This window comes from Nyctibius grandis, chromosome 11 (genome assembly GCF_013368605.1).
Source record: "Nyctibius grandis isolate bNycGra1 chromosome 11, bNycGra1.pri, whole genome shotgun sequence".
NCBI classification, from domain to species: domain Eukaryota; kingdom Metazoa; phylum Chordata; class Aves; order Nyctibiiformes; family Nyctibiidae; genus Nyctibius; species Nyctibius grandis.
This window is the reverse complement of record NC_090668.1, coordinates 20008344-20023269: the sequence shown is the minus strand read 5'-3', so window position 1 is coordinate 20023269 and position 14926 is coordinate 20008344. Positions and strand designations below refer to the sequence as shown.

At 47.1% G+C, this 14926-nt stretch overlaps 1 protein-coding gene across 6 annotated transcripts in view; it reads left to right on the top strand.

The window, feature by feature from the left end:
* AKAP13 (A-kinase anchoring protein 13) overlaps positions 1 to 14926 on the top strand; it is a 219313-nt gene that overhangs the window by 121593 nt on the left and 82794 nt on the right. For all 6 annotated transcript variants that reach the window (XM_068410072.1, XM_068410076.1, XM_068410075.1 and 3 more), the window contains one exon: positions 2355 to 2431. In XM_068410072.1, coding sequence (XP_068266173.1) covers positions 2355 to 2431 — 77 coding nt within the window. The remainder of the gene's footprint in view (positions 1 to 2354; positions 2432 to 14926) is intronic.

Sequence of the window (14926 nt, the reverse complement as noted above, 5' to 3'; positions counted from 1 at the left end):
CCTTCCCAAAGGAAGTGTAGGTCACGAGGCCGTTTCTCAGAAACACGTGTCATCAGAGGGTTTTATTGTCATGTTAATTTATCAGAAATGTAATCGGCTGATAATTGCCATTGCCATTACTCCAAATCATTTAGCTCTTCAATTTTTTATTTATATGGTGAAATTGCTCCCAAATATATACCTGTTTACCTCATTGCCTCCACTTAGTTTCAGCCTACCCCCAAAACAGAGACTTCAAAGGGCTAATTGCCTTATCCAGACAGATATCTAGTGGCTGATCACAGCACTGAAGGAAGGCCTGAAGCTGTAAGGTCCTGCTTTCATAAGGCAGCTCCTCATGGTGTTAGCTTTAGGCTCAGAACTGCGTACAGCTGAGTAATGGGTTCTGCAAGCACACTATTTGCAAGTCAGGCAGATAGATGCTACTTGTTAAAAAAGCAGGCAGGTAGGATATGAAATCATACCACAGTAGCCAGGCTGGGTGAGAAGAGAAGAAGTGGCATGTGTTTATGCTGACAAAACACCTCTGAGCAGATGCAACTTCTTGGCAGAAGGCAACCCTGGTGAGGTTAGGTTGTATGGTTGGGGTTTGGCAACTTAATTTAAGAAATACTTTAATCACTGCTCCCTAGCTCTTCTCCTGGGAGAAATATCCTTAGTGTATCTCTTGTAGACCTCAGCATTTAAAGAAAACATTCATTGCCAGATAGAATATCACCTTATTTTGAATTTTACCAGTTTTCACCTCATTTTCATGAGTGGCATTTTCCATATGGAAAAGCACTTACTGCAATTTCCTTCCCCTGTTAGAGTAGCAGGATGAACCGGTAACAAATGTCACTGACGATACCACACATGTGATAAGGTGCTCTGTGCCCCAGAGACCTCCGTGATAGCATTATAGTGCTGTTTGAGTTACGTTTCTTAATAGAAGTTTAGGAAGAAGTGGCAGAGTGCAAAAAATTGTCCCCTTGAATTTCATCCTGAGGACACTGTCTTCGTCCTCCAGTTCTTACCCAGCATGAAGTATCACTACACCGCTTGCTTCTCCCGTCCTCCGTGCACGAGAGGTTTCTTCCTTGCGTGTTCTGTCTTTGGACCAAGATCTCAACCCTCATGGCACTGCCGTGATCCTGAGCAGATCTTGTTGCAACCATGATCTCTGCTTTGCCAACAAATGGGACTCACAGAAATTTGTAACATGACCTGTGGTTTCTGACAGTCTGCCCACAAACTTGTCTAATTGAGACAAAATCATGCTAATTTGACTTAATGATGTTGGATTAGTTTATCAATAGAACACTGCAAAACCAGATAGTCCCAAAATCAAGGGTAGACTTTAATGCCAGTGGAAAACCATTGGTGACAGTTATTAGAGCAATTTCCCTGTGAAGATGGGAGGCTTCTCTTGCTAAATCCCTGAACGGGTAAACTCACTGCAAACGTACGTCGCCCTTAAGAAGGCGTTGTCATCCATCCAATGTTTGTTTTTAGTAGAAATGAGAGAAGGAGCGGGATTAGAGGGGGGTTTAGCCCTAACACAGCCACTCTCCATCTGGGTGGCTATGATCAAATCACTTCGCTTCTCTAAAAGTATCCTGTGTGTCGTGAGAGTCATTAGCTTAGGGTTGAGAGAGTATTAGGACGTTGACTTCATGCCAGGAAAAGGTACGCAGAAGGGAACCCCAGGGGAATGGTGACTAATGAAAGCTTTGCTGGGCAGAGAGAGTAGCTGGGACATGATGTTTGTACCACTGTGGTGGTGACACCATCATGGGAGCATGAAGAAGGGGAAAATCAGCTGGGACTTTGTAGACTCCAGCGGAAAAGGGTTTACCTTCCTAGTCAGGAGACCTAATGGTCATCCTTAAGGCAGTGCAGGTGGGCTGAATTTTTGAAGCTGGTGGGGTTTTTTTTTTCAACACTTAAGATACCTGTTGAGATAAGGCAAGGCTGGTTTCTTGCATTGTCTTTGGGTTATGGTAGGAAGAAAAGCAGCAAAAATTTGGTTGTTTAACTAGACGAACAGGAGCCAAGAAACTACATGGGCAAATACATGCAGATGTGCTCAGCCTCACTCTTCAAGAGTTTTACCCCATGCTTGCTGCTGTTTCATAGTTTCCTTCAGTCCCAGACACGATAGTTGTTAAAACTAATAACAAACAAGCAGCAAAGTCAGGAATGAAACCAGATGTTGGAAGTCAAATGGACTTGTTGAAGGGGTTTTGGGGTTGGGTTTTCTTTTCTTTTTTTTTTTTTTTTTTTTGAGACTGTCTTGAATAAACAGAAAAATATCAGCATTGCTGAAAGAAGTTTGTTTTTAAATTGCCTGTGCGAACCCTCTGTTTTCACAGGGAAGTTGGAAATGAAAACTGAAGATGAGGTGGATTTTCTGAAAGATCGCAACGAGAGCGCAGCCCGCGAGGAAGCGGTGAGTGCCACTTGTGCCTTGTCACCTTATCTTTTTCTGGGCTTCTTAAAGAAACGCGGCTGCTGCTGTGGCCAGCCTCCTAACCTGCTGGTTTCCTTTCTGTAGCCTTTGCAAAGCTGAATGATGTCCATCACCGTGATGTCGTTTTAGCCTTTTAAAAATAGCGTGGGCTTTTTTTAGACATTGTGTTTTTCAGCCACTGGATTAAGCCACATTTATGTTATCTCAGTCAGTGACATAGAGATTGACCCAAAAGGTTCCCCGTGAGGCAGGGTTGTACCATGATTTGTAAATAATTTGATAAAACTGATGCCCTGTGATGCACTTGGGGTTGGCGATGCTGCGTGGGGGCCAGCAGTGCCTTTGAGGTCCCTGCCCCCGGCTGCCACATGCATGGTCCTTGCGAGTCACTCCATCCCATCTCATGCTTTGCCGCCCCAGGGAGTTTTTAGCAGAGGGACTGTGGCTGCAGTCAGTGTTGGTGCATGCACAGACTCTGAGGTCTAAAGGCATCGCTGGCTGACAGCGTTAGTGCCTTTGCTGGAAGAAAAATTAATAATGGGAAGACATACAGGGATCAAATGTGGGGGGAAACCCTGTATTCTTCGTGTTGGTGAAACAGTATAAAAGGGTCATGCCAGAGATCAGACATCAGTTGGTGGTGTTTGCTATTACTTGTCCTTTGCCATATTTAAGGACTATGGTAAAAAAATGTGAATATTGGGCTTGACAGGAACGTAATTTTGGTTTAAAACACCCCTAATACATACTCTACTTTCTCAAGAGCTGGATTTTTTGGTCTTACCTTTCCTACCTGGATTTATATTTGCTCCTATATTTTATATATAGTTTCTTGTTCCTGAAAAAGAAAGCGTTTTGTAAATGCTAAACTGCTCACAGCCTGTGTTGGTGCACGTTGCTGGTGAGCAGCTGTGTTCGTGTGTTAGCGTACCATTATGAAGCCGTTACAAGAGAAAATATTGCGGGATGAGTTAACATTGCAGGGTGGAGCACCGAACAACTTTGCTCATCTCGCAGTAAAGCTCTTCAGGCAGCAGATCAGTCTTGCCAAAGCTTGTAATAAAATCAGGTTTATTTTGTTTTTAACAAGTTAAGGCTTAATTTTTGTAGCTGTTTGTTCGGTGACTTAGCCAGGGACTACAGCAAATAACTTTCCAAGTTAAAATTTGTGCTGTCTGATAAGCAAGTCTTTTGTTACTGGAATGCCTGAGTGTAAAGATGCTGATGATTTTTTTTTTTTAACCAACCCTTTATTAAAGATAATTTTCATGACTAATACTTAGGTGTCTGGTAGTCAAGTAAGATTTCTTTAGAAAATGCAAATTAGGGCACTGCCTTTTGTTTTCAAACAGGGAAAAAAGAAAAGAAACATATTGAATTTGCCTTCCATTTTTCATGATTTACAGGCATTTTAGTTCTCTGTGTGTGTGCTTTCTTCTCTTCTTCCTCTCCCCCTCCCAGCCTGTCAAACACCTCTTTAGAAATCTGGCTTTTCTGGTGCAGGAATGGGAGTGCCAGGGGAATGGAAAGTTTGCTGCAGGACTGACAGGGTTTCCTGTTGCTAAGTTCAACAGAAACAAAATAACAACTGCACTATATTAAGGTCATTTAAAAAAAAAAAAATCAGTAGAAGACTTATAAATAGAGCTTAATTCACACGTGTAGGTTGGGTCGGGAGCTGGCTGGTGAAAGCCATTGTGAAGTGTGCATCTACTGCCATGTCCTGTCTCTGCTTTATTTAGTGCTGACTTTTTTTGTAGCCAGAAGTCTTTCAGGTGCTCATTGCCTTCTCATTACAGAGCCATTTTGTGGTTAGTAAAAGTGGTTTTCCTCACTGGTTGTAAATAGAAATGTTGTTGCTTGCACCTGGTCAGGAGCTGCAGGTATTTAGCTGTCTCACTGGTGCTGTCAGCAACTTTGAACCTTGGGAACTGCATTAACTCCTGTTTTTTGGGTGAGAATTTTGCACAATGTTATTTATAAATACTCAATGTGGAAAGCGTTTATATGCACAAACTATTTAAAAAAAATACATGTTTTGCAGCCTAAAAAGTGCAGCTTCTTTTATAGTGCAACCAATCTGAATGACAGTAAGCTTGAGCACGCTGGAAAGAGAAGGGGGAAAATTCCTTCTCATGGGTTGGTTTCTGAAGGCTGAGAATGAGCTGGATTTGTGATGCCAGCATTACACATGTAAGATGGTGCACGCTTTCCCCTGTAGTCGTTTCGGAAGACTTTGCCTGAGAGAGGCTCTTGTGCATGTCATGGAAAAGCTGCATCTGACAAATGTTTAGGAAAATAATGGTTTGTAGGGTGGCAAGCACTGAAAAGAAAATAATGGAAAAATGTTTTTTTCCAATTAAAATTGTTTTTTAAAGTGTCTGTTTCTTAAATCTCCAGAATGTTTTCTCAGAGGTTGTATTTGTTCAGCTATAGAAATTCTATAACCAAAATTTCCCAGGCTTCTTTCACGTTGGGCAGTGGGTGCTCATCCTGCTGGAGATGCCCCTGGTCCTTATTTTCCTGCATTATTTGGGGATTTTGAGTAGACCTGGGGCAATAACTTGATGTGATCTATTACAATTAGATTTTAGCATTTTTTACATTGAATAACTTTAGATTCTTAACTCTGATGAGAAATCTGGTTTGACTTCTTCATACTGTGATATTAAAATAATTTAGAAATGGCACCTGGTGGCTCCAGCATTATGAAAGTAAAGCGGCAGTTTGAAATGAACTGTACCCTGATATACTTCTCGTGTTGATCCCAGAAATCGCTTATGCTTCATTATTTGCTCAATCTTTATCTTCATGTGGCAGGACGGATAAGGTTGCACTGGTGGGTTCATCTGACAGCTTCGGTTGTCTAAGCCTGTGACTGACAAATTGTAGCTGGCTGACCCCAGAAACAGAGTTCACTGGGAAATAACCTTCTCCTTTTATTTATTAATTTCATTAGTTAGTTCCTATTGAATTTAATGCATCCTACCTTTACCACATGAATTAGTTTTTAATTAATGTCTGTATTTTCAGAAGAAATTGCAGCCTACAAGATAAATGTGGCATTTCTAAATATCTTCACAGAGAACGAAGCTTGAAAAAGATTTGCACTTTCATCTCCCCACTGATCAAAGTAGTACAGTAATGTGTGATGTATCAGGAAGGTCACTTTCTGGGGGAAAACTTGCAATATTTTCAGTCATGGTTTGGAAAATGGAAGTATGTTTATAACACTTTCAGATGACATCAGGCTGAGAGGGTTTGCAGGCACTTGGGAGAGCAGGGTCAGGGTTCAGAGTGACCTTAAGAAATTGGAGAGTGCATCCAGATAAGAGAGAAAAGCAGCCACAGAGTGCTTCATTTGCAAAGAAGAAATCAAAATACACATTTACGAAGTGAGGTTTAAGCTGGAGAGGGAAGGGTAGAAAAAGACCGAGGATTTTTAGTGGACCACAAATGAATCATCGGTGAGAGGCTATTGCAAAAGAGACAAATCTTGGTTTGAGTTATATTGAAGAAGTGTTCTCCGTAAGGTGCGGGAGGTGACTTACTTGTGCATGGCACTGCGGAGGCATCATCAGGGTTATCGAATCTGGTTTTGGGTGCCCTGCTCCCAGGAGGGCACAAGCGTACTGGAAAGTGTCCAGAAGGAAACGACGAGAAGAGATTAAGAAACGTGAGAAGAGGTTGAAAGAATTAAATTTATTCAGTGCAAGAAAAAGAAAACTATTGTGCAATCCATCAGTCTGCCAACATGTAATAGTGGTTATTAAAGTCCCAGATTTCCATGGCAGCTTAATTTACTGATTTGCTAATTTGCCAGGATGATTTAGGCTGGATGTTGAGAAAACATCCTGTTATCATCATGAAACTGTTGCAAGACCACCTAGGGAGGCTAGGAAACCTCCTTCCCTGGGAGTTGTTACAGATAAGATAGATGATGCTCTGTCAGGACAGAGCCCCAGGTCTGTTGTTGCCGATTGCTTTTGGTTTGTAGGCCCCCAGGTTTGTGCTTCGCTGAACAGGGAGAAGAGGAGGGAGCAGCTTGGCCGGAGTCCGCAGGGTGTGCACAGGAAGGGGACAGGGATAGCAGGACTGTATGAGATGGAGGTAGGAAGAGGGGATGGGCTGAACTGGGTGGAAAAGGGCTTGTGGGAAAGAGGAGAGACCCACACAGCAGTGAGATAAGTGTTGGCATGATCAGTAGGTGTAAAGGATCCAGAGATTTGTCCTCCCCCCAACTGTACTCTTCAATGTTTCTCTTCCCTGGAGTCAGCAGATTAATGGAGAAAATTACGGCCAGGGTGTACGGTGCCACCCCTCTGTAGTGGCTGGTCCTTAGGAGGAGAGCCTGGTGCTGGTTGTTAGTCAAGTCAAGTAGTAGGGAGATGCTTCACGGCTCAAAACTGCTGAACCCAGTTCAGGAGTCGGCAACGGCGGCAGCGGCTGAGGTTGGTGCGGGGAGAGATCGGGCCGTGGCGGGCGGGCGGTTTCTGTGCTGCAGCCCGAGACCCACCTGGACCCGGAAGTTCCCGGCAACGAATCAGGAGAGGAGGGGGCGTAGCCGGAAGCACTGCGGGAGATTTAAACGCGGTGAAACCAGAACAAACAGCCAGTTGGCAACGGCAACGGCGGCGGCGGCAGCGGCTGAGGTTGGTGCGGGGAGAGATTGGGCCGTGGCGGGCGGGCGGTTTCTGTGCGGTTTCTGTGCTCGGGGGGGGCCCGGAGCAGCAGCCCGAGACCCTCCTGGACCCAGAAGTTCCCAGCAACGAATCAGGAGAGGAGGGGGCGTAGCACCACCCCCTGTGATCGGGTGATAAAGAGCCTCTGGGAGGACAGGGACACGTCCCTGCCCAGAGGGGAGAGGGGGAGTCAGCAGTGACTGTGGGTGTGTCCCGGGGCGGGGGAGGGCACAGCCCCAGGGGCATGGCAGTTTGCGCAGCAGTTCTTGCAGGCAGGGCGGCGAGCAGGGTAGGCGGGCAGGTAGGTATGGTTTCCACTCGGCGGGGCCCTAAGTCCGTTGCGGGTGCCAGAAAAGACATGGCAACCCAAACGGACCTGCTGCGGAAGCATGCGGAGGTGCAGGTGGCAGGCTGCAGGGAGTGCCAGAGCCTGGCCCTGGCACTTGAGGGTAGTGGAGACCTCACCTGTGTGAGGTGCGAACAGGTTGACGACCTGATCTCCTTGGTGGCCCAGCTCAAGGAGGAGGTGGAAAGGTTAAGGAGTGCAAGAGCATCCCAGGAAGAGGATGGCGGGCAGTGCTGTTCCCTGCCTGTCCTGGGGAAAAGGGACGGGCCTAATGCTCCCTGGGTAGTGGAGGATCCTCTTCCTCCTCCACAAGGAGCAGGAGGAGACCTAGGGGATGGGGGGGAATGAAGGCAGGGGCTCGGGGTGGCGGGCAAATCCCATCCCGACCTTCCTCCCCTCCCCACGTCCCCCTGCAGAATAGGTATGAGGCGCTGGAGCCTGAGCGTCTTCCTGAGTGTCAGGAAGATACAAATCTAGGTGAAAGACCCTCTACGGGGCTACGTAAACAGAAGCAATCGAGTAAGAGGGTTGCAACCAGCTCCAAAAAGGAGAAAAGAAAAGTAATTGTTATAGGCGACTCCCTGCTAAGGGGAACGGACGGCCCCATATGCAGGCCAGACCCGACTTACAGGGAAGTCTGCTGCCTCCCAGGGGCACGGGTAAGGGATGTTGCCAGGAGGATTCCTCAACTGGTGAGGCCCTCTGACTACTACCCACTATTAGTATTCCAGGTGGGTAGGGATGAGATTGAAGAGAGAAGTCCCAAGGCAATCAAAAGGGACTTCAGGGCCCTGGGGCGTTTGGTAAAGGGGGTAGGTGCGCAGGTGATATACTCTTCAATTCCTTTGGTATTTGGTGAAAATAGGGAAAAGACTATGAAAGTACAACAGATTAATATGTGGCTCAGAGACTGGTGCTGTAGGTGGGATTTTGGGTTTGTTGACCGCGGGGCGGCTTTCATGACACCGGGCCTGCTTATGCCGGATGGGGAACAGCTGAATCAGAAGGGGAAAAGGGTTATGACTCAGAAGTTGGCAGGGCTGATCAAGAGGTCTTAAAGTAGGTTCGATGGGGGAGGGGGATAAGACCAGGGCAGCCACAAATGAACCTAGGGGTGACAGGCCTGCGTCGGGGGCAAGGCCGCTAGCCCAGCTGAAGTGCATTTACACCAATGCACGCAGTATGGGCAACAAACAGGAAGAGATAGAGGCCACTGTACAGCAGGAAGGTTATGATGTGGTTGCCATCACAGAAACGTGGTGGGATGACTCTCATGACTGGAGTGCAACTATGGATGGCTATAAGCTCTTTAAGAGGGACAGGCGAAGCAGGAGAGGCGGTGGGATAGCGCTATATGTTAGGGAGTGCTTGGACTGTGTTGAAATTGAGGAAGATGGTGAGGATGACAAGGTTGAATGTTTATGGGTGAAGATCAGGGGGAAGGTCGGCAGGGTGGACATTACGGTGGGAGTCTGTTATAGACCACCCAACCAGGATGAGCAGGCGGATGAGGCGTTTTACAAGCGGCTGTCAGAAGCCGCCCGGTCGCCGGCCCTTGTACTTGTGGGCGACTTCAACTTGCCGGATGTCTGCTGGAAATACAACACGGCAGAGAGGAAGCAATCTAGGAGGTTCCTAGAATGTGTAGAGGACAACTTCCTCATGCAAGTGGTAAATGAGCCCACTAGAGGAGGGGCCCTGCTTGACCTGTTGTTTGTGAACAGAGAAGGACTAGTGGGAGATGTGAGGGTCGGTGGCCGTCTTGGGAGTAGCGACCATGAAATGTTAGAGTTTTCGATAGTGGGGGAAGTAAGGAGGGGCAAGAGTAGAACTCCTGCCTTAGATTTCTGGTGGGCTGACTTTAGCCTGTTTAAGAGGCTGGTGGACCAAGTCCCTTGGGAATCGGTCCTGGAGGGCAAAGGAGTCCAGGAAGGCTGGACATGCTTCAAAAGGGAATTGTTAAATATTCAGGAGCAGGCTGTCCCAGTCTGTAGGAAGGCAAGCCGTTGGGGAAAAAGACCGGCATGGTTAAACAGGGAACTTAGACTAGAACTTAAGGAAAAAAAGAGAGCCTACTTGCCCTGGAAGAAGGGTCGGGTAACTTGGGAGGTCTATAGGGACGTGGCCAGGTCGTGTAGGGAGAAGATTAGAAGGGCCAAAGCTCAATTAGAGCTCGATTTGGCTGCTACAGTCAAAGACAACAAAAAAAAGCTTTTACAAATACATCAACAGCAAAAGGAGGGTCAAGGAGAGCCTCCACCACTTGCTGAATGAGGAGGGTAGTGTAGTGTCAGGGGATGAGGAAAAGGCAGAGGTGCTCAATGCCTTCTTTGCCTCGGTCTTTAATGTCAAGACTGGTTGTCCTCAGGAGACTCAGCCCCCAGAGCCTGAAGTTAGGGACGGGGGGCTGTGTGAACCTCCCAGGATCCAGGAGGAGACGGTTAGTGACCTGCTGTGCCAGTTGGACACCCACAAGGCTATGGGCCCGGATGGGATTCACCCTAGAGTAATGAAGGAACTGGCAAATGAACTTGCCAAACCACTCTCTATTATCTACTGGCAGTCCTGGTTAACTGGAGAAGTTCCAGCTGACTGGAAATTAGCAAACGTAATGCCCACCTACAAGAAGGGTCGGAAGGACAATCCAGGGAACTATAGGCCTGTCAGCCTGACCTCGGTGCCAGGCAAGGTGATGGAACAGATCATCCTGAGTGCCATTACACGGCACATGCAGGACAATCGGGGCATCGGGGCCAGCCAACATGGATTCATGAAAGGCAGGTCCTGCTTGACCAACCTGGTCTCCTTCTATGACAAAGTGACCCGCTTAGTAGATGAGGGCAGGGCTGTGGATGTAGTCTATCTAGACTTCAGTAAGGCATTCGACACTGTCTCCCACAGCATCCTCCTGGACAAACTGGCTGCCCGGGGCTTGGATGGGTGGACTCTTAAATGGGTTAAAAACCGGCTGGATGGCCGAGCCCAGAGAGTGGTGGTGAATGGGGCAAAGTCCAGCTGGCAGCCGGTCACTAGCGGTGTTCCCCAGGGCTCAGTTCTGGGGCCGGTGCTGTTCAATATCTTTATAGATGATCTAGACGTAGGGATTGAGTGCACCCTCAGTAAATTTGCAGATGACACCAAGCTGGGTGGCAGTGTCGATCTGCTGGAGGGTAGGAAAGCCCTTCAGAGGGATTTGGACAGGTTAGATAGATGGGCCGAGACCAACGGCATGAGGTTCAACAAGAACAAGTGCCAGGTCTTACACTTCGGCCACAACAACCCCATGCAGCTCTACAGGCTGGGGGAAGAGTGGTTAGAAAGCGGCCAGTGGAAAGAGACCTGGGGGTGCTGATCGACAGCAGGCTAAACATGAGCCAGCAGAGTGCCCAGGTGGCCAAGAAGGCCAATGGCATCCTGGCCTCTATTAGGAATAGTGTAGCCAGCCGGTCTAGGGAAGTGATCGTCCCTCTGTACTCGGCACTGGTGAGGCCGCATCTTGAGTACTGTGTTCAGTTCTGGGCCCCGCACTTCAAGAAAGATGTTGAGGTGTTGGAGTGAGTCCAGAGGAGGGCGACCAAGCTGGTGAAGGGTCTGGAGGGTCTGACCTACGAGGAACGGCTGAGGGAGCTGGGGTTGTTTAGCCTGGAGAAGAGGAGGCTCCGAGGTGACCTTATTGCAGTCTACACCTACCTGAAGGGAGGTTGTAGTGGAGCGGGAGTTGGCCTCTTCTCCCGGGCAACTAGCGATAGGACAAGAGGACACAGCCTCAAGCTTTGCCAGGGGAGGTTCAGGTTGGACATCAGGAAGAATTTCTTTACAGAAAGGGTCATTAGACGTTGGAATGGGCTGCCCAGGGAGGTGGTGGAGTCACCATTTCTGGAGGTGTTTAAGAAAAGACTGGACATGGCACTTAGTGCCATGGTCTAGTTGACAGGGTGGTGTAGGGGCAGCGGTTGGACTCGATGATCCCTGAGGTCTCTTCCAACCTGCTTGATTCTGTGATTCTGTGTGATTCTGTGAACCCTATCGGTGATGCAAGACAAGGGGTCATTATAGTTCTCCAGGCTCCAATTTATTTTCTTAGGAAATAACTTCTTTAACGAACTGCTCATCCTGAGAATCTGCCAAAATCCAGGTTGTCTGTGTGCACTGAAGTCCGTTTTCTCCATCTGCATGTGTGCCCATATGTATGTACTATGGGATGGTGATTGCAAATCCCTGTTTTCCAAAGGGCCTGCAGAACAGTGTGGGAAGCTTCCCAACAGCATGGGAAATTTAAGAACGAGTGGCTGAAGTGTTAGAAACAAATCCAAGCGGGGTCCCGTGGCGGAAAGTGCAGCCTTAACAATAGGCTGCATCCTCGCCCTGCCTCGTTCAAATCTCTTGTGGAACTCTCTCTTTGTAAATGTTGTCCTGTAACTAGAGTAAACATGGAAAAACCCAGCCAAAAAGGAGCCTGCCCTAAGCCTGGCATTACTGCTGGAGGGTGACACATACCCATCGGGTCAAGGCTTTGGGCTAGTCATCCACAAGGCCCTTTCTCACACCCACCAGCATCCTGTGTCTGCCCTGGATGCTCAAAGCCAAGGCTCGAGAGGTCTAGGAGGAAATTGTGTCAGACAGTCAACCCCTGAGTAAATTCATCGCTGTGCAGAGCAGCTCGCCCTGGCTTTCGCCGTCTGTTCCGTGCATCGCTGCGTAAGCCAGAGTCTGCGGTACCGGCTGCGGAGAGTTAGAAGAAAAGCAGGGTGGGGGGGAAGAGAAGGAAATCCAAACCAGGCTGGGATTCTTGTTTGGCCTTTACTACTCAGGCTTTGATATCTGTAGCAGGAAGGCATTTATACGACTATTGTGGCAGGTTTTTTGTCCGACGCTGAATTTCTCTGGGTGCTGCAATTCCAATGCCTTTTTCTCCCGAGCGCTGCTAAGCCTCAGCTTGAGACAGTCGTTTCCAAGCTCAGTCACAGGATTCATGGATGTTAGCGAGAGAAGCAGGAACGCAGACGCCGAGCCAAATTCTCAACTCGGCACAGAGATGCTGCTTCCAGGTTTGGCTCGGTGTGAGCCTGCGGCAGGATGGGGCAGATGAAGGTGCCTGTGCCGTCCCCACGGCTCGCTGCAGCCTCAGGGCTTGTGCTGGCCCTCGCTGATCTCTAGAGATGGTGAGTTACTTCTCCTTCCCTGTGCCTTCCCCTTCAGCCACTGTAAGCAACGTTTTCTAGAGGCAAAGATTGCTGCCTGTAGCCCTGATGCTCTGGCCTTTCATCATTTCCTAATTTCCTCTAATAAAACATCTGACTGTGCCATCCTCCCAGTATTAGCTGCAAAGGAAGTTTATCCCTCAGATTTTTCACGCTCATTTAAAAGGATCAAGAGCTACCTGCAATTTTATTTACCGTCTGCAAATACTGTTGCTGCGAAGGCAGAGCTGTGTGTGTATTCCTGCTGTAGTTTTGAGATGGATGCAGATTAAAGACAACTGTTTAATAATTACGAATCTTCTGCGATGCTTGCTTTTGGCTTGCTTCGGACAAAGGGATTCAGTTATACAAGTTATTTAACATCAGTGTATTAAAGTAGCTTTCTGAGGCCCTTTTTAGGGTAAGGACTCCATCATTTTACAAGTTTGTAAAACACAGAGCTAAAGAATTTCCAATATAGAAAATCCTGGGTTTGGAGTTCTCTTCCAGTTGTTAGATACATTCATTTTTTATACAGTCATGAAAGTATAGATCCATAAAATGATGGATGTTTAAGACTGTTACTGTGGCAAAAGAATCCTGGCATTGAATATTGTACCTTGAGAAAGAAAATACTCTGGTGGTTTTGAATGGTTCAATCTCCTGTATTGTATGGATTCTTTTATTTGTGTTTGAAATCCCTTAAAGTTTTGTGGTGTAACTGTTGCATGGTAGACATGGTTACTGCACACTAAATTCCTGGTCTAAATATAGAGGAAATTAAGATGATAACATGGGAGTCCAAATGTGGACTTTTCGATGGAGACTGCGTTATTATGACAAATGGGTACTTTGGTGTATCACATCACTGGGGTTTTATCCTTCTGAAGGAACCTATCCAGCTCCGTTCCCTTTTGGAAGCTGAAGTTGACACCCTACAATGTAGAGAAGCTGGCATTTATGTTTTGTGGTAGACTTGTGTTTTTTTGCAGTTCATTGGTATTTACACAGTCTTAGAGGAAAACCTCATTAATACAAGAAACAGGTTTTTAATTATATTACCATACATTTGTCCCAGGGTTTTGTGAGGAGTCATGGACTGGTGCCTCATTTCTCTTGTCATCCTACGCTAACCGCTATCCTACGTGGCAGGTTTTTTTAAGTATAGTTTTTCAGGATTTGGGGAAGCTTTTTTGGGCCTGTTTGTGCCAAATCCAGAAAACTCCTGAAAGGTGAACCACAGTGAGAAGTGACACATGGAGGGAGGAGGCCCCTGGGTACCACGGGGCCATGGCTTCAGCAGCGACAGCCACTGGCCGGCACCGTGGTTCGTCCTCCACTGCAGCCACATAAGTGTTTGGGAGGTCGTGCTGTGAACGGGCCAGGTTCAAAAGTGAGATGAGACCTGGGCAAAGCTTTTGTTCTGGGTTCAGAGTGGTGTCTGCCATTTGGGGAGCTTTGGACTATAACTGAAAGCATGGGGGGCAGCTTTGTTCCCACTTTTTACTCTGATGGAAGAGCCATAAATGAGATGCAGCATTTAGAAGGGGAAGCTCAACAACTTGAGACTGTAGGAATGACAGTGAAAGCTTTAAGGGGTGAAAACAGTTAATTCTTTGACTAAGTTGCTTTAGGAAGGGGTTATCTCTTCATTGCTTCAAGTGTTCCAGTTGAGACTGGACTGTCTGAGAGATGAGCAGGACTCTTGCCTGCTGATGAAGAATTACGGGCTCCAGCAGTACCCAGGCATGGCATTTCTGACTTCATCATCCAACAAAGGATGAAAAGAATGGTATGAGTAAGAAGCAAAAAGTAAAGGACAAAGGAGAGAGAGTTGTATGTAGAGCTAGAGTGGAGATTAGAAAGTATATTTAAGTGTTTCCATTCATGCAGTGTGAATTGTTACGAAAACTTATTTGGCGTTTTACCAAGTACTGTTCAAACTCTTTCCATGGAAACATGGAATCAAAATGCATTTAGCCTTGTGGTAGTTGCACAGACTTCCCTTTCTGTTACGTTTTCAGTGTTCCCCCACCGCCCCCCCACCCTTTTTAGGTGGTCTGTCTTCCCTTATTATACCATTTTCATGCAACAGTGGAAGTCTCAGATTTTTTTCCTCCAGCATCTCTGCTGTTACTGCTCAGTGTCATGTACACATCCTGGTGCGGCCCGAAGTGACTCAGCTGTGTTGCAGAATGGTTCTGGGATCAAACTGCTGTTAAAACATCAGATGAGAGAAGACACTGGATGATAACTCAATGTTTAC